At 38.6% G+C, this 19,592-nt stretch overlaps 1 protein-coding gene across 3 annotated transcripts in view; it reads right to left on the minus strand.

Annotated features, from left to right (window-relative positions):
• The window catches only part of arid1b (AT-rich interaction domain 1B), a 269,267-nt gene extending 267,288 nt beyond the window's left edge, over positions 1-1,979 (minus strand). For all 3 annotated transcript variants that reach the window (XM_087780581.1, XM_087780582.1, XM_087780580.1), the window contains exon 1: positions 616-1,979. In XM_087780581.1, coding sequence (XP_087636707.1) covers positions 616-1,737 — 1,122 coding nt within the window. In that variant the 5' untranslated portion in view covers positions 1,738-1,979. The remainder of the gene's footprint in view (positions 1-615) is intronic.
• Between the last annotated feature and the right edge of the window lie 17,613 nt (positions 1,980-19,592).

Raw genomic sequence — 19,592 nt, forward strand, 5'->3', positions numbered from 1 at the left:
TCCCATTAGGAGCCCTGAATGCATCACCACCGGCCAGGTCCGATTTTTTATTTTCCCTTCCCGTCTCTCCCCCGGAGTGGTTGCCGACGCAGCAGCGCCGACGACGGCCAATCAAAAGTCAGACTCCATGGCGGGGTGTGAGGCGAGGAGCTTTCAGACAACTTCTATTATTTAAGTTGTGCAGACAATAAACAAAAGAGGGCGATGGTGACGTTTAAAAAGGTGAATTAAGATTTATTTGAATCCTCCTGCAATGACTTGAACACAACACACACACACAGGTGTGTTTTTTTTGGGGGTGTTTGAACAAATACCTTAAAATGTAAATACTGAAAAATGTGGTTCTTTTATAGATATTACGGTAAAATATCGTTGACAATATTTAGGGAGATATCAGTTTCTGTTGTGTTCAGGGAACAGTGTAAATAATAAGATCATATCAATATAGTCGGATTAGTGTTATCTGTCCTCAAAAACTAAGGTAATGCATGTGTATAAAGAGCTTTCCAGCAACTCCACCTGAAGCCCCCCCACCTTAACTTAAAAAAACCTTTTTTTTTTTTGTTTTTCCAAAGTTTAAAACTTTTTAACACCAGCAGTGGATCTCGGACTTACTTGACTCCTGCCCAGCCCTCCGTTCCCCGGACTCCCCCCCGGGTGACTCCGCTGCGGCCCGGCCCCCCAGCCGTGGGTCGTTCCGTACTGATGACCCATGTCCTTCGCCAGGCCCATTCCTACGGGCTGGGCGGCGGCAGCGGCGGCGCCGGCCCCGCCGTAGTCATGGTAGCCGCCTCCGTAGCCCCTCATCATGGGGCTGGGGGACGTCAGCAGCTGGTTGAGGGTCGGCGTGGCCCCCGACGGATGCTGCTGCTGCTGCTGCTGCTCTGGAAACCGTTGAAATCCCCCAGAGCCGCCCCCCTTGCCGGCGGACGAATGATTGCTGCCCATCATCATGTTGCCAGGCTGCCTGCCTCCGGCGGGGGGCATCATCCCATAGGCCCCGCCGCCGCTGTAGCCGGCCCTGTACGCCTGGTACTGGGGGTACTGGCTGTTGTGGTGGTACCCCGCTTCCTGCGAGTGGTCCATGTTGTTGTGAGCCGAGGAGGGGTGCGGGGGGACCGACATGCTTTGCTGCTCGTAACACGCCCGGGTCGGGTAGTAGTTGTTGTTGTTGTTGAACTCGGAGTTCTCGTACCTGTTTCCCATCATCCTCTCGGCGGGCTTACAGGTGAGCTGCTGCTGCTCCTCCTCGCCCTTGGCGGGGGGCTGCGTCTGCGTCTGCGACTCCCCGGCGCCCCCCAGCAGCAGGTTCTCCTTCCCGCCGTGGTGCTGCGGGTCCCCGCGGGGCCCCTGCGCGTTGTTGTGACTTTGGATCTGCTGATGCGGCGCGAACTGCTGCGCCGGATCCGCGCACTTGAGCTTGTGGTTCGGGATCAGACCCGGTTCGACGGCGGCGGCGGCGGCGGCGGCGGAACCGTGGGTCGACGCCGAGGCGGCGGACGAGTGGTTATTCCCATCCTTGGTGTCGTCGCTGCTGCCTCTGCGGTGATGATGAGGATGATGATGAGGATGGTGGTGGTCCACGTTGTTCGCGGTCCCATCGCCGGCTCCGGGCATGGGTCCGGTCCTCTGATGCGGGCCCCCCGCTGCTGCTCCTCCGGACTTCCCCGAAATGAGCTCGGCTTTCTTGTTTTTGTTGTTAGTTCTGCTCGGAGCGGATGCCACTTGAGCTGCCATGGTCACATCTCAGTGCCACACACACGCGCACAGTGTCGCGCACGCAGGAATCAAGTGTTAGAATAAAAAGAGAGAAAGAAAGAATAAAAAAAAAAAAAGCAGGATCAGTGCGAGAGGGAAAAAAAAGAGAAAAAAGCTGCTGTAGATTCTTCAGTGAGGCTTCATGATGAAAGTTTTCTCTGTCAGGTTTAAACTTTTCTCCTCCCGCCTCCGCCTCTCCTCCATCCTCGGTTCTCGGTGATAATGTAGCAGCGACTCTCGCAGCCCTTGTGGCCCCGCGTGGCATGAGAGAGAAGCGGCTCCACCAGCTTAGCCCACCTCCGGGGCTCCCGGAGCCCGGGCGCGAGGGGAAACGCGGCGTGGATCGGCGGAGCGGAGCGGAGCGATTCACATGTAAGTAAGTAAGAAAGTCATTTTTATTTGTATAGCGCTTTTCCAGACCAGGGTCACAAAGCGCTTAAATAATCAAAACAATATTCAATAAAGTATATATTTTAAAGGTCAAGATAAAACTGATAACACAACAGGAGTTCCAGAAAATCAAGGAAAAGCCTGAACAAATAGAAATGTCTTAAGATGTTTCTAACATGGATTATGTCGCTGCAAAATCTTAATCGAAATTTGATTCGAATCTGCGTCAATTTGTGAATCTAAAAATCATCAAAATTGTTTAAAAAAAAGTGTTGTGAATAGAAGATTATGTTTGTGTAATATTGTTTTGATTGTTTAAGCGCTTTGTGACCCTGGTCTAGAAAATCGCTATACAAATAAAAATTATTTACTTACTTACTTACTTAGATGACTTTAAGTCATTCTTATAAACCATAAAGACCTTCCACATAATCCCACAAATACATCTATAATATATATGCTATTCTATTCTAAAACCGACATGGCTTCGCTTAAATGAAGTCAAAATGTAATCATTTTCTTGCTAGATTAGTAAGTAAGTTAGTAGGTATGTAGTATTTATGGAGCGCTTTTCAAGACCAGGGTCACAAAGCGCTTAAAAAAAAACAAAAAAACAATCAAAGAAATACTTAAAACACAGAGACAAACACAAGAGTCTCAGAAAATCAAGGCAAATGAAATAGTTTAGATCTTTATACAGGTGCTTACTGTATCTTTGTTTATTTAAAAGTTTAAAATGCTTATTTTTTAAAATATTGAGGATATTTTATGCAAATCAAATCTGTCTTGCATTATATATATATATTTTTAATGACAAAATTAATTACAATTGTTTACGTTACGTTACTTTGTAGCGACATTGACTGTAGGAGGTAATGGGTTTAAATCCCTAACCAATGGTTTATTAGTAAGTAAGTAATTTATATGTGTAAAGCGCTTTTCCAGACCAGGGTCACAAAGCGCTTAAACAATCAAAACAATACAATAAAATATAGACTTAAAGGGTCAAGACACCACCGTATTAGGCAAAATCCTTAGGCTAATACTTTTCAGATCGAGAACCATGGTCACAGAATGGTGATGGTGTTTCAAGCTAAGTCAACCGGGAGAGACTCAAACTGCATCAGAAAATGTCTTTTAAGATCGATAGATATTGCCTGGTCTACATAATACAAACAAATGTGTATACAAAATGTATACAAAATACATATATACTGTATATATCAAGTTCAATGTCAATTAAAAGCAACAGTAAATAACCTTAAATAAAAATGTAAAAGCACTAAGAAAGCACATGCCCCTGCCAAAGGCTAATTTCCCATCACAAAAAACAACAAAACAAACAGAAATAATTCAAGTGTGTTTAAAGTTTCATGACTGAAAGTGAAAGTAAGAGTTTATTCATGTTTTAACCGAACAAAATTACCTTTTTTTTTACCTATAAAAATACTTTTGACCCACTAAAAGGATATTCGCAAGGTCAATTTTTGGGTCACGACCCACCAGTTGAGACTCACATACTCAAGTTCTTCACCGAGAATTGCTGCAGGAGGTTTTCTGACGAGTACAATCTTACATTCAACATATGTATTTCACCAAAACACGCCACACTAACAAGAAGGATCTGTTTCGCCTGCAGTTGATACACAACTCTGCAGCAAGAATTCTGACCTGCTCTAGTAGAAGAACTCACATTTCCCAGATCCTTAAAACTCTTCACTGGCTGCCAGTTTCTTTCAGGATCAACTTTAAAATTCTGGTTCTATCTTTCAGATCTATTCATGGTCAGACCTTCCATCAGTGATCTGATCCAGCCTTACACCCCAGCTCGGGCTCTGAGGTCTGTGGATCAGAATCTACTGATGGTTCCTGAACACGGTTCAGGACCAGAGGAGAGAAATCCTTCCAGGCTGTTGCTCCTAAGCTTTGGAACGATCTTCTTCTCTCTCTGTGTTTGATGATCTACTGACTCCTTCAAGAAACATCATAAGACGTTTTTATTTGTTCAGGCTTTTCCTTGATTTTTCTGTGTTATTAGTTTTATCTTGACCTTTAAAGTATACATTTTATTGAATATTGTTTTGATCGTTTAAGTGCTTTGTGACCCTGGTCTTGAAAAGCGCTATACAAATAAAAATGACTTACTTCTTAAAAGCACTAAGAAAGCACATGCCCCTGCCAAAGGCTAATTACCCATCACAAAAAAAAAACAAAACACACAGAAATAATTCAAGCGTGTTTAAAGTTTCATGACTGAAAGTGAAAGTAAGAGTTTATTCACGTTTTAACCGAACAAAATTACCTTTTTTTTTTTACCTATAAAAATACTTGTGACCCACTCAAAGCATCGGGTCACACATGACCCACCAGTTGGGACTCTTGCTCTTATGTCAAGAGTATGTCTCTGAGTTCTTCACCCACAAGAGCTGCAGGAGGTTTTCTGACAAGTACAAACTTACTATATTGATATGATCTTGCGTTTTTATAATAAATGAATTTAAAATTGACTCCTTGGCGGAGGTATGTGCTGTCTAAGTGCTCTTCAAGTATTGATTAATGTGTTTTGTTTTACTATTTTTTTAAATTGACGTCCATTTTTGTCAATTTAAAGCAACAGTAAATAACTTTAAATAAAAAGGTAATGCACTAAGACGGCGCATGCCTCTGCCAAAGGCTAATTTCCCATCACAAAAAACAACAAAACAAACAATTAATTCAAGTTTCATGACTGACAGTAAAATACGAGTTCATTCATGTTTTAACCGAACAAAATTCCCTTTTTTTTTACCTATAAAAATACTAAAATGAAAAAAATAAAAGCATATTCACGAGTCAATTTTTGGGTCACGACCCACCAGTCGAGACTCACGTACTCAAGTTCTTCACCCAGAGGTTTTTTGACGAGTACAATCTTACATTCACAACATATGTATTTCACCAAAACACGCCACACACTTCAGTTTAAAAAAAACCCACACAAATCCAGTGCGGCGTCGACGATCCAGTCCGCTTTTTCCCTCCCGCCCGCCGTCTCTGTCCCTTGGCTCAGGCGAGTTCTCTGCAGCTCTGACAGGAGTCGGACACGCAACCACAAGCTGTGCACAGCAATGTTTTCTCCACAATAACACACAAAAGACGCTCCAAACACACTCTTTTTTTTTTTTTGAAAGAAGGGATGTGCCAGGGAAGACGGTGGAATATATTTATAAATATCCTCGTGCGCGTCACTCTGCCTCCCCAGAGGTCACATGAGAGACTAGAATTAATATGATCATCGCGTGGGAAACATGATTCAAGAGACGCACGAGCACCGGAGGGGCCTCGTTGTATCAAACAATGTGCTATTAAAGTGTAGTTGGGGGGGGAGGTGACGTCACAGGAGAGAGACGCCGTCCTCCATGTGACGTTATATTAATGAAGGATTTTTTTTCATGCTTGGATTTTTAACTTCAAATACATGTTTTTTTTATTTATATTCTCGTCATATATGCACGAATAGAATAGAAACTAATAGTAAAAAGCTCAAGTATTTACGTCTGATTAAAATAAACAAACATTCATTACTAGTTTAAAGTACAAAAGTAGTAGAGGATGAGTGATAGTACTAGAATGATAGTAAAATAAAAACAAATATGATAAATAAAGAAAACTGAGAAGAAAAATAATATTTTTAAAGATACAATAAAAACTGTTAATCATCGAGCAAATATTAATTAATAAATAAATAAATAGAAACAAGGTTTTTTTAAAGTTAAAATGAGAGAAGACATATATCTGAATTAATTTCATAAGGGAAATAATATAATAGAATAGAAAGTAATAGTAAAAATCTCAAGTATTTACGTCTGATTAAAATAAACAAACATTCATTACTAGTTTAAAGTACAAAAGTAGTAGAGGATGAGTGATAGTACTAGAATGATAGTAAAATAAAAACAAATATGATAAATAAAGAAAACTGAGAAGAAAAATAATATTTTAAAAAATACAATAAAAACTGTTAATCATCAAGCAAATATTAATTAATAAATAAATAAATAGAAACAAGGTTTTTTTTAAGTTAAAATGAGAGAAGACATATATCTGAATTCATTTCATAAGGGAAATAATAGAATAGAATAGAAAGTAATAGTAAAAATCTCAAGTATTTACGTCTGATTAAAATAAACAAACATTAATTACTAGTTTAAAGTACAAAAGTAGTAGAGGATGAGTGATAGTACTAGAATGATAGTAAAATAAAAACAAATATGATAAATAAATAAAACTGAGAAGAAAAATAATATTTTAAAAAATACAATAAAAACTGTTAATCATCGAGCAAATATTAATTGATAAATAAATAAAAACTGGGTTTTTTTAAAGTTAAAATGATAGAATACATATATCTGAATTAATTTCATAAGGGAAATAATAGAATAGAATAGAAAGTAATAATAAAAAGCTCAAGTATTTACATCTGATTAAAATAAACAAACATTAATTACTAGTTTAAAGTACAAAAGTACTAGAGGATGAGTGATAGTACTAGAATGATAGTAAAATAAAAACAAATATGATGATAAATAAAGAAAACTGAGCAGAAAAATAATGTAAAAAAAACAACAATAAAAACTGTTAATCATCGAGCAAATATTAATTAATAAATAAATAAATAGAAACAAGGTTTTTTTAAAGTTAAAATGAGAGAAGACATATATCTGAATTAATTTCATAAGGGAAATAATAGAATAGAATAGAAAGTAATAATAAAAAGCTCAAGTATTTACGTCTGATTAAAATAAACAAACATTCATTACTAGTTTAAAGTACAAAAGTAGTAGAGGATGAGTGATAGTACTAGAATGATAGTAAAATAAAAACAAATATGATAAATAAAGAAAACTGAGAAGAAAAATAATATTTTAAAAAATACAATAAAAACTGTTAATCATCAAGCAAATATTAATTGATAAATAAATAGAAAGGGTTTTTTTTTAAGTTAAAATTGGAGAAGAAATAGATCTGAATTAATTTCATAAGGGAAATAATAGAATAGAATAGAAAGTAATAGTAAAAATCTCAAGTATTTACGTCTGATTAAAATAAACAAACATTCATTACTAGTTTAAAGTACAAAAGTAGTAGAGGATGAGTGATAGTACTAGAATGATAGTAAAATAAAAACAAATATGATAAATAAAGAAAACTGAGAAGAAAAATAATATTTTTAAAAATACAATAAAAACTGTTAATCATCGAGCAAATATTAATTGATAAATAAATAGAAAGGGTTTTTTTTAAGTTAAAATTGGAGAAGAAATAGATCTGAATTAATTTCATAAGGGAAATAATAGAATAGAATAGAAAGTAATAATAAAAAGCTTAAGTAGCTACGTCTGAATAAAATAAACAAACATTAATTACTAGTTTAAAGTACAAAAGTACTAGAGGATGAATGATAGTAAAATAAAAACAAATATGATGATAAATAAAGAAAACTGAGCAGAAAAATAATGTAAAAAAAAACAACAATAAAAACTGTTAATCATCGAGCAAATATGAATTAATAAATAAATAAATAGAAACGAGGTTTTTTTAAAGTTAAAATGAGAGAAGACATATATCTGAATTAATTTCATAAGGGAAATAATAGAATAGAATAGAAAGTAATAATAAAAAGCTCAAGTATTTACATCTGATTAAAATAAACAAACATTAATTACTAGTTTAAAGTACAAAAGTACTAGAGGATGAGTGATAGTACTAGAATGATAGTAAAATAAAAACAAATATAATGATAAATAAGAAAACTGAGCAGAAAAATAATATAACAAAAAAACACAGTAAAACCTGTTAATCATCGAGCAAATATTAAATAATAAATAAATAGATAAACGTTTTTTTGTAGTTAAAAGTGGAGAAGAAGTATAATTTATTTCACTGTAGTGAAATATAAAAATAACAACAAAATTGTACAAAGATAAAATGTTTTTAGATATTATTATTATTACTATTTAACTTCATAAAATACAATTGTAGGATAGAAATAATAATATAAAATATTAATAAAAACTAACTACTTGATATTTTAGATCAAACAAATTATTAAATAAATTATATATATTTAAATACAATTTTTGTTAATGGATTAGATTTTTGTATTTTATTCTCAACTGCTGATCCATTTTTATATATTAAAGTATAAAAAAGCAACTAAACACATTTATTAATTATGATCAAAAGGATGAAAACACTAAAATTAAACTATATTTCTCCCAGTATTTTATAAACTGATCAGAGAAATAAAAGGTGAATTATTGTCAACGTTATTGATCGATTATCTCACCAAAGGTAAACAACGACACTCACTCACTCACAACCATGTGTGACCTCATAATGGGTCGTCCATAAATAAAACTTTATTGATCTCTCTCTCGCGTACGAGCCGACGAAAGAATCCACTGACGGAGCTTCATCCAGTCATTTGAAGGAACGACCACTAAAAGAAGGCGAACCCCAGGGCTCTGGTGTAACGACCACACAAAAAAAAACAAAAAAAACACAAAGTCGACAACGTTCAGTCTCCCGTCAGCCGTATTCAAACACCGATATTAAACAGTGCTCAGCAAAGAAGCCCCGTTTGTCTGCCGGGACTTGAATAAGCGGTCGGGTCTGCTTTGATGAGATCACATGCATTTGATCAACAGAGGGAGCTGTGGATGAAAGACGGAGGGAGGGAGGGAAGGATTTGGGAGAAGAAAAAAAATGGAAGGCCGTGGTAATGATGACAGGTGGTGGTGGTGGCGGCGGTGAAGATGGTGATGCCGGGGATGAAGGGGCCGACACTGATGAAAGTGACGGACACGAGGCTCAAACTACTACAGAAAAAGAAGCTTCTGCTAACTTGAGGGGGAGTGAAGGAATGTTCCTTACAATGTGAAGACCCCTGCTGGAGGAACGGTGGTACTACAGCTACAGAAAGAAAGTAAGTAATTATTTTTTATTTGTAGAGCGCTTTTCCAGACCAGGGTCACAAAGCGCTTAAACAATCAAAACAATATTCAATAAAGTATATACTTTAAAGGGCAAAATAAAACTGATAACACAACAGGAGTTCCAGAAAATCTTTTAAGGTAATAAAATGAAAGCTACTTGAACACAAAAAATAACAATTTGCGACAGATATAATCCCTATACATGCAAAGAGTTAACAATAAGTTTAAGGTTTATTATCATTACCTGCATTTACATGATCAAACTTTTGAACAATTTGATTTAAAAAATAGTGTATTTCTGCTTCCCCTCCTATATTATAGCAATAACTATCTTGCTTTTGAATTATTTCTTTCATTTTATCACATTTTAATTCATGTGTCAATTGACATTTTAAGTCAAAATGTGTTATTTTTCTTCATTTGCTTAGTTTTCTCTATATTGAAACCGCTTTTATTTAAAATGATGTCATTGTTCTGATTTAAATGATATGAAACAAGTGTCGCGGTACAATGTGGGTATAAAAGCTACTTTAACATAAATCAAAATAAATAAATAAGGAATGATTTGCACCGTATATACCAGGAGAGATTGTGAACAGTGAACAGTGAGTTAAAATGTTTATTAACTTGTTATTTCAAACCATCTTCTCTGCGTTTTCTCTGCAATGTTTACACTGAAAAAATAAAATTCTGCTTCACTTACTAAAATATAGTAACACTATTAACAACTTTGCTGTTAAATCATTTTATTTTTCTTACATTTTTATTTATGTGAACATTACCATTGTACCATTGTTTTTTTTATATATATATATAATGCCATGATGGCACTGCTTTTCTTATTTTTGTGTTTATGGCCTGGCGGACCCTCACAACAGTATATTATGTGGCCCATTTAGGAAATCCTCAGCTTTATAATCATAAAAAAATATATATATTGAGGTACAACGTGGCCATAAAATCAAAGCTACTTTAACAGAATCAAATAAATAAACTTATAATAATTTGCACCATGTACTGTCGACGAGATAAACAACAAGTTCAATGTTTATTATTGAGGAGTAAACTTGTTATTTACAAGCGTCCTCACTGCATAACAATTTTTAGTATTTATGCAAACACTCTGTAAAATTATTTAAAAAAAAACACATTTCTATCTGCTTCTTCCACTTAATTATATAAATAATTTTGCTGTTTAATTATTTTTATATAAATTGCCACTTTAAGTCAAAATGGTTTGGTTTTAGGCGATGTCAGAATAATACGAAACTATAATAATAACTAAAAAATAATAAATATATTATATTGTGAAATACAATAAATTATATATGTTTAAAGGAAAAATAAGATGGATTCATATTTTTTGTTTTTATTCTCAAAGTAGTCATCAATTTTTATATATTAAATGATCAAATTAAAGAATTCACTTTTGTAAACAAGAAAGGAAATCACATTTGCTTTTTTGTTAACTTTATTTACATATAAATTGCCACTTTAAGTAGAACATGGTTTGGTTTTAGGACTCAATATTATCTTTGAAATAAATGTAAATAACTTAAAAAATTAAAAAAACATCTCATATTTCTAATTTACATGAAGCAATATAATAATATATATATTTATATTAATCAAATTAAATATATTAAGAATCTATTTTAATATAATCGCAAAATGGCACTGCCTTTTGTTTTTTCCCCAACGTTACTTTAAGTTTTTATTGTTTTTGGCTTGACGGCCCCTCACAACAGTATATATAACGTGGCCCTTTAGCAATTTCTCAGCTTTAAGATAACAGTAGCTAGACAAGAAGATGCTGCTCAACGGCGGCTGTCAATGTGGACGTTTATTGAAGTTTTATGTTGAGATTTAAAGAAGGGAATTCATCCGTGCAATAGTTGGCCGCCGCATTTTTTACCCAGAGTTATGGAATATTCCATTAAAGCGGCGAAGAAACACCTGCTCTGGCGTCCTGCTGTTTACACCGGCAGCCTTCTAAACACCTGCGACTGCGACGAAAAGACTGTCGCGAGGTAATGCGTGTTGAAAAATATGCTACTAAAAGTCTGCACCGTGTCTTCTTCCCTGAAGCTTGAAAGCCATAGATTCTGTCAATATCTTCGTTCCTGTCTCGGGATTAAATTAAATAACTTTAGGGGGAATACATAAATTAGCTAAACAGTCTTAAGATAATCAATCAACCAAACAGATTATAGAGAATTGATTTTTAAGCTAGCTATTATTGCTAACACACTTGTGTTATCTTACAAAAGATTCGGTAAAAGGCGAGAGATATTTTGTAACAAGTCAGTCTGGTGGTGACTATTGATCTTTGACCCTATGAAAAAGTATAGTTAAACTTATTAACTATAAGTATAGTATACTTTTTGAAGTATTTTGAAATTATCCAAGAAGGGAAAAAAGAGAAAATTTGTCTTAACAAGAAGGATCTGTATCGCCTGCAGTTGATACCAAACTCTCCAGCTTGAATTCTGAGCCGCTCTAGTAGAAGAACTCACATTTCCCAGATCCTTAAAACTTCCTCACAGGCTGCCAGTTTCTTTCAGGATCAATTTTAAAATTACTTTCAGATCTATTCATGGTCCGGCTCCTCCTTACATCAGTGATCTGATCCATCCTTACACCCGAGCTCGGGCTCTGAGGTCTGTGGATCAGAATCTACTGGTTAACACGGTTCAGGACCAGAGGAGAGAAATCGTTCCAGACTGTTGCTCCTAAGCTTTGGAACGATCGTCCTCTCTCTCTGTGTTTGATGATCTACTGACTCCTTCAAGAAACATCTTAAGACATTTTTATTTGTGCAGGCATTTCCTTGATTTTCTGAGACTCCTGTGTTTGTCTTATGTTGTCTTGATCTTTTAAAGCAGGGGTGTCAAACTGGTCCGGAAAAGGGCCGAGACAGTGCAGGTTTTTGTTCCAACCAGTCAAGCACACATGAGTTAACGAATCAGGTGTCGGCTTAAACAAGCAACAATCAATTGAATACTGTATCCAGACGCCTGATTGGTTCAACTATATGGCTGGATCTAAAACCTGCACCGTCTCGGCCCTTTTCTGGACCAGTTTGAGACCTGTGTTTTAAAGTCTTTATTTTAACTGTGTATAGTTTTTGATTGTTAAAGCGCTTTGTGACACTGGTCTAGAAAGGTGCTATATAAATAACTATTGCCTACTAACAATTACATTAAGAGCCCTTATATGCACCAATAAAAACAGCGAAACTAATTGTTCTTCAACACTAGGGGGAGCCAGAAACAACGTTTTCAATTTTACATATACAGGCTTTAATAGACTTGGGAAATATCTTTTAAAAAAGACGAGTCGATTTCCACTTCAACAGATGTCCAAATGCCACAGTCGGATAGACGTCGACATCGGAACTCGCGTTAGCGAAACGACAGCGTTGTATTAATAGTCGACGGCGAGGGATTCTGCCCTACTTTTCATAATAGACGCTTAATCATCAGAGGCAAATAAAAAAACATCCCTGGAAACCCTTTTCTTAAGCACTTCCCTTTACGAGACCATATGGCGTGAAAATAAAAAGCCATAACAATGTTATTGTCCAAGTCTCCATAGTCTTCTCTTTGCCTATAGCATCAACAACGGCCAGATGGTTTGTTTATCTAAAGGACTTCCTAAAGAAGACCACGTGCTGAAAATTAAAAGGCGTCGACGTGTACCTGCGAAAATTCGCCTTAAAAACACAGCTCCGTGTTGCTCTTTATGACGATTCCTGGCTCTCCATCAGCGTCCCAGATCAAAGCCTTCTCGCTCTGATCTCATCTCGAGTAACACTAAAGCTGACAGCGAAGAGGACCCGGGGCATTAGCATATTCTATGATGGCGCCGGGCTTTTTTTATCAAGCCTCGGCTGTGCAGCGCTGTGGCTTTGCAACTCTAATTTCCTCCTCACGCTCATTAAAAAAAGCCCACTGTTCTCCTATTAATTCGCAGACACACTGATCTGTTTGAATGGGTGTATCTGAGAAAGGAGACGTCGTCGGCGAGGAGGAGGTGGTGGAGGAGGAGGGCAGTGGCTCAGCGCATTTGCATTTATGTTTAATTTATAACCTTCAGGGGCCCCCTGATGCAGCAAGATTGAAACAATAACTCCAGACAAACACGGCGAAGGGAAGGGGAGGAGCAGGAGGAGGGGAGGACGGAATTAAAAATATACTGATCCGAGATGCTGAGCGCTCACGGGGTAAAAGGATGGGCTTGTAACGTGTGCACACACAACCCCGGTGATGGACGAGTTCTCTCCGGTGTGCATCTAAAAGTATCTGACACACACACACACACACACACACACACACACTGCGAGTTCGAGGTCTCCCGAAATCCACGGGGGGATAACATGCCACGGTGAGTGTCTGTCAGAAAAAGGAAGAGCTGGATTCTGTTCCGGGGGAAGTCTGCAGGGATCTTCCCCCCTTTTCCGAAGCAGCACAAGCCTGGCCAAGCACGGAAAATGGGTCAGTCCGAATAAAAAAAAAAACACACACACATGCACCTACAGAACTGCGTGAGAAATGGTAAACGTGGCTAAAAGAGGTTTTAAGAAAAAAAAAAAAGCCAGACAAGCCATTGTAAACACGGCCAATGAAAGTGCATCAAATTGATCCATAGTCTTTTCATTTCAGGCTCGGGTAAATAACAGCATTTGCATTGATCAGTCTGCAAAAAAAAAAAGAAAACCAGGCAACAATGGGCCGGGGAGTGTACTGTACGAGCGGAACAAAACACATCACTTATTCCTTTCTACTCCTGGCAGAGCGGAGGGCCTCGGCAGAGCTTCGGCGAAACGGCCGCGATTGGAGTAAAAAAAAAAAATGTTTTCGACGCCGCTTTTCGAGAGGATGCGAGCGCCATTGTGCGTCCGCCGCTTGTATACTAAAAAACGCAGAATTCCCAGGACGCCCTTGCATGCTCTATTTACGTGTTGTGAAAAAATATGACTCGAGAAAAAAGAGAAAACAGAGATGCTCCACTTTCGCTGTCACCCGCCATGTGAAGTGAGGAGGAAAGAGGATGAGAGGAAGACAAGAGAGGGAGAGTCGAGGACTTGATTTTTCTTCATCCCTAGATTCCATCCTGATGATGACAGGGGACTGGGATCTCAGAGACACCCCCCCCCCAAACACACCAACACCACCACCGTCCCCCATCCATCTCAGATGCCTGTCACTACTTCTTTTTCCATCCCTCCCTTTCTCCTGAGTAGAGGAGTGTGTGAAGTGTCCCCCGAGAGGCACAGACTCAAAGACGGTATTTACAAGATCCACACTGAGCCCACTTTTAACTGCCTGTGAAGAACTTCTTCCACCGCCTTTGATGTGCCAACCTAATGGGGGGAAGAGCTCGCCCGGCAGTCATTGCATATGTTAGCGAGGGAACGTGTGCTAATTCGCTAGCATCGCGAAGGTAGACTTCATGCTGTTGCTGAAAATGAACACTTCAAATGCTTTTTCGGATGCGGGGCGCTGCCCTTGGAAAGAAGAAGAAGAAGAAGAAAAAAAATCACCGTTGGCAAACAGACGCTGATGCGGTGTGTCAACTTTTAAACCAAATGAGTTAAAACCGGCGGCGAGACGAGCACTTTTCTTTCGCAGCTTTCGTTTCATGGCGGATGATCCTGCATATTCATGACGCGATATAACTTTAAAATTGCCCTCTTTTTTTTTTTTTAATATTGGCACTTGAACTAAACCAACAGAGACATGTACAATGAGTTGCACGTCTTGTCGAGTCGGCCACCTTAACCGATCTTTCTACCTCTTATTTTTCCCGGAATCTCCATAAAAGATAACCCTGGTGAGTCATCACAACTTATTCCACCCTGTCTGCACTTTCATTGCTATATAACCCAGAGATTGGGGCAAAGCAGGGTAGTGTTTGAAATGGAAGAGATATTATCTATTCTCCTGCCAATTGAAACCCAAATAGGAAGTACTTTGTGGCCCCCATATCTTGGTATGGCCTTCTCGTCTTGTAGTACATTCCCTGGGCTTTTCATATCTTGGCCCTTACGAACCCATGCTTGTGGAAACTAGTGGCATTTCCGATCAGGGGTTACCAAAAAAAGTTCTTCACGTAAAACTTTTTATCACCCTTCTGGTCAAAACTATCATCTTCCGCCTCAATTACCACATCTGGAAACCCAACACTGACCCTTCCTCTCCAGCTATCCCAACCATCTGACCTACCTAACGTTGTCTCTGAACATCTTCTTCGCCTACTAATTTCTGATCCAGTCCTTTCCCTTTCCATTCAATCCCGATGGTCATCTCAGTATCTTCATCCCTTGCTGGATTTCCATTGCCTCAAAATCTTTGCAATCAATCAATTAGCATTCAGTGTTGACAAGCTTAAAAAAACAAGTATTCATGTTAGCTTAACTTGGTCTCCATGCAAAAACACACTGCTCTAATTGGAACAAAGTTTGACATCCAAACTTTCCCGATAACAAGGATATCGTTTGAGAGCCATGGTCGACCAAAATTGCGCAAATTCATCTCGTCCAATCAGGTTTTTTTTATCTTTGCAACGCAAGCCAACACGCACAGATTCAAAGCGACGACTGTATCCAACTTTTTTTTCCACAACTTCCAACAGCGGGACGGGAGAAGGACGGGCTTTATAACAAACAGAGGCATTTGGAACGATTTTAAATTAGGCTAATTAGGTTTGTGTTTTGTTTGTTGTTGTGGAAGCATGATCAAAGTGATATTTCACCAATTTGTGTCGGCTCTGGAGGAGAGCGGGAAGAGTTTGGAGAACGCTGCCTATTAATCTCTCAGGTTCGGCGTGCTGCACGTCAGGGACCGCAAACAAAACAAGGGAATTACCGAGGGTGAATCCAAAATGCAACAAAAGATTGACTCAGAACAAGCATATTCAATCTATGATACATGTTAATTTGTGCTTTTATTTTCTCAAAGAGCAAGTTTTTATTGCAATCTTCCAGCTCAGAATGAGCGATAGATGAATATAAAAGAGCCACGAGGAAAGAAAAAAAAAGCCTGACCCAGGAGCTCAGAGTCTGGGAGCAACTGGCTGTTTTGATCTCATCCAATATTTATGAAAAACTTCCTTGATATTTCCTTCACACCATGAAGCTGTCCGCTGTTACACTGTTACACAATGATGTCTTAGAGGGACGATGACAGAGATCAAACGGGACTCTGGCTCAGAATACAGAGTGTGTTCTCTTTTTTGTGTAGCCGCGGAGAAAACTCAGCGGCAAACTACTCCACGCCGTGTGATTGAAATCCAGGCTTCACTCGAGAGTGGCGGGTAATATTTGTGTACACGCTCAGTCAAAGCCATGTGGGAACCAGAAAAGATATGTGACAAAAAAAAAGGCACTTCTATTTGGCAGTTTGCTCTAGCGAACGGGCGCTACATACACCAGAAACGTCATTGGTTTTATGGGGACATCTAGATGGCCCTTATGTCAAGTCTTAAAAAGTAGGGCAATCTTCTGTGGTGGGTCTAAATTTAGGGGGAAGTTAAAAATGGTGGAGCTATTCATTCCTTTTTGGGGTTGCGGAGGACCCTATCCCAGTTTCCTGGGGCAAAAGGCAGGGTACATCCAGAACGGTCTGTCCCAGGGCACAGAAAGACATACAGCCATTCACAAACAAATTCAAGTTACCAATCAACCTCTGTATTTTATGGAATGTGGGAGGAAACCAGAGTGCCCAGAGTAAACCAACGCACCACGGTAAAAACGCAGGTTCAATGAAGGATGGACCAGTAGGTGTCGCTGTCCTGGTGCGTTCAAACCACGGGGAAGCAGAGGCTACTCACACCAGAGTGGTGGCTGGTCATTGGTTTTAAGGGGACGTCTAGATGGCCCTTATGTCAAGTCTTAAAAAGTAGGGCAATCTTCTGTGGTGGGTCTAAATTTAGGGGGAAGTTAAAAATGGTGGAGCTATTCATTCCTTTTTGGGGTTGCGGAGGACCCTATCCCAGTTTCCTGGGGCAAAAGGCAGGGTACATCCAGAACGGTCTGTCCCAGGGCACAGAAAGACATACAGCCATTCACAAACAAATTCAAGTTACCAATCAACCTCTGTATGTTCTGGAATGTGGGAGGAAACCAGAGTGCCCAGAGTAAACCAACGCACCACGGGAAAAACGCAGGTTCAATGAAGGATGGACCAGTAGGTGTCGCTGTCATGGTGCGTTCAAACCACGGGGGAGCAGAGGCTACTCACACCAGAGTGGTGGCTGGTCATTGGTTTTAAGGGGACGTCTAGATGGCCCTTATGTCAAGTCTTAAAAGTAGGTCAATCTTCTGTAATGGGTCTAAAATTAGGGGGAGGTTAAAATGGTGGAGCTATTCATTCCTTTTTGGGGTTGCAAAGAAAAAGGCAAGGTACATCAGGAACAGTCCGTTACTTACTTACTTACTTACTTAAAAAAGACATACAACCATTCACAATAAAACTCAAATCTATGGACAATTTGGACTGGACTGTGGGAGGAAACCAGAGTGCCCAGAGTAAACCAACGCACCAAGGGAAGAACGTACAAACTGAGACGATGGCTTGAACCATTCAATCTGGAAGAATCCATCTTCAGGGTCTTTTCCTACCACGTCCCCATTTCCTTTTTAGATTCGTCAACGTCAAATCTGGACTGTGATTGGTTAACTTTTAAATAAACGATTAGAGGAAAACTAAGGAAAATAGATTCTTGGCATCATTTGAAAAGATTGCTTATCCATGTTTTTCACAACAGGAACATTCAAAGCTACTTAGATCAGAAAAAGCTTCAGATGCTCCCCCCCACCCCCAACCCTCATCTCTTCACAAAAGTCAAGTGTTCTCAACATGTTATTTGCCAAAAGTGGCCTTGTTCCCCGGCTCCATTGTAAGCCTAATGGAGGCTAGACGACATCGAGACTCTAATTATGGACACCACAGATCAGCGCTGATAATATTACGAGCAAAGTGGGTAATTTGTGGCTTTTGTGCGGAAGGCTTGTGGGGAGGTGAAGAAATGGGGAAGGGGGTGGCGGCGAAGGGAAGAAATGGGGAAGGTGGGTCGGTTTTTTTCTGGTGTCACCACCTCAACATACATCACCCTAATCATTCTCTAAAAGCGTGGAGCCACCACGTCGGAAGAATATTAATGGAGTGTGTGGAATTACGGCCCTCGTCCGCTCACCGGGAATATTCTATTACATTACCGGCAATCAACAGGTGATCCCACCGCTCACTAAGCTGCATCCAAGTATTCCTCCTATTTGATAAACTACCTGCACTGCTTAGCCTAAGTGCCCATTTGTCTTATTTAAAAACACATAATACACACACAGCCGACCCTCGGCTTATAGATCAATGGCTTATTTATCACAACACATCCTGAAGCGGTGTCCTGATAGCAATCCCAAGCGTAATCCGATAAACATTGATTGATAGTCAAGGGCTGATTGAATGTGTATTTGAGTATGAATATAAATAGACGCTGCAATGGTGGCGTTGCGCCGTGAAATCCAAGACTATCAAGTTACACAGACGGTAATAGACGTGTTAGACATGAAAGTTAGACATGAAAAGTAGAAAATACATCACAGTTTAACATATTTATATCTTAACATATATGCGCATTCCCTACTTTTGTGTGAATCTCTGCCCTGGGTCTGGTTGCCTCAAGGTTTCTGCCTAATTAGGGGCAGCTTTTCCCCGCTATAGTTACAATATTGCACACTCTCAGAGGTGAGCTAGAGCTACACAATCATTAGAAAAAATGGAGGTCAATTTTAAAATAGTAAAACAAAACACATTAATCAAAACTTGAAGAGCACTTCGACAGCACATACCTCCGCCAAGGAGACAATTTTGAATTAATTTATTATAAAAACACAACGCTCAATGATTAAAGATTTGTTTTGGCTCATAAATAAATAAAAAAATCCTTGACAAGACTTAAAGTGACAGTTTAACCAAAATGTGAGCTTATTATTCTAGTCAGGAATAATTCTAGAGTAATTTTCAGATTTATAAAATGTAGAAAAGTATGTCCATTTGAATGGGGAGAATAACGCCAAGTAGTCTTGTCTTCATCCAAAAAAAACCCCACTTAAAAACAAATCAAAATTCCTCCATTGTGCTCGTCTTTAATGTCCATTTTGATTTGAAGCCTTGACGAGAGGGATCGCTCCAGGAAAAATTGAAAAAGTCTCGGTTTTAAGGCGAGTTTGTGGCAGAATTTTAGAGGAATAACAAGCAAGACAGGAAATAAATATTGCAAGTGGTTTCAAATTCAAACTGAAGTTTGAATTTCAGGTGAACCAAACCTTTAAATACTAACAAAATCAAAGAAGGGAATCCAAAAAAAAAGCTCACAAAGTCATGTCAAGTTTTCGTAACAACTATAAAATTGTACCTTAAGTGCGCAGTGAAGCGGCTTATCACTATGCATGTCGGCAGACAA

The sequence above is a fragment of the Callionymus lyra genome, chromosome 18 (assembly GCF_982586985.1).
Source record: "Callionymus lyra chromosome 18, fCalLyr1.hap1.1, whole genome shotgun sequence".
NCBI classification, from domain to species: Eukaryota; Metazoa; Chordata; class Actinopteri; order Syngnathiformes; family Callionymidae; genus Callionymus; species Callionymus lyra.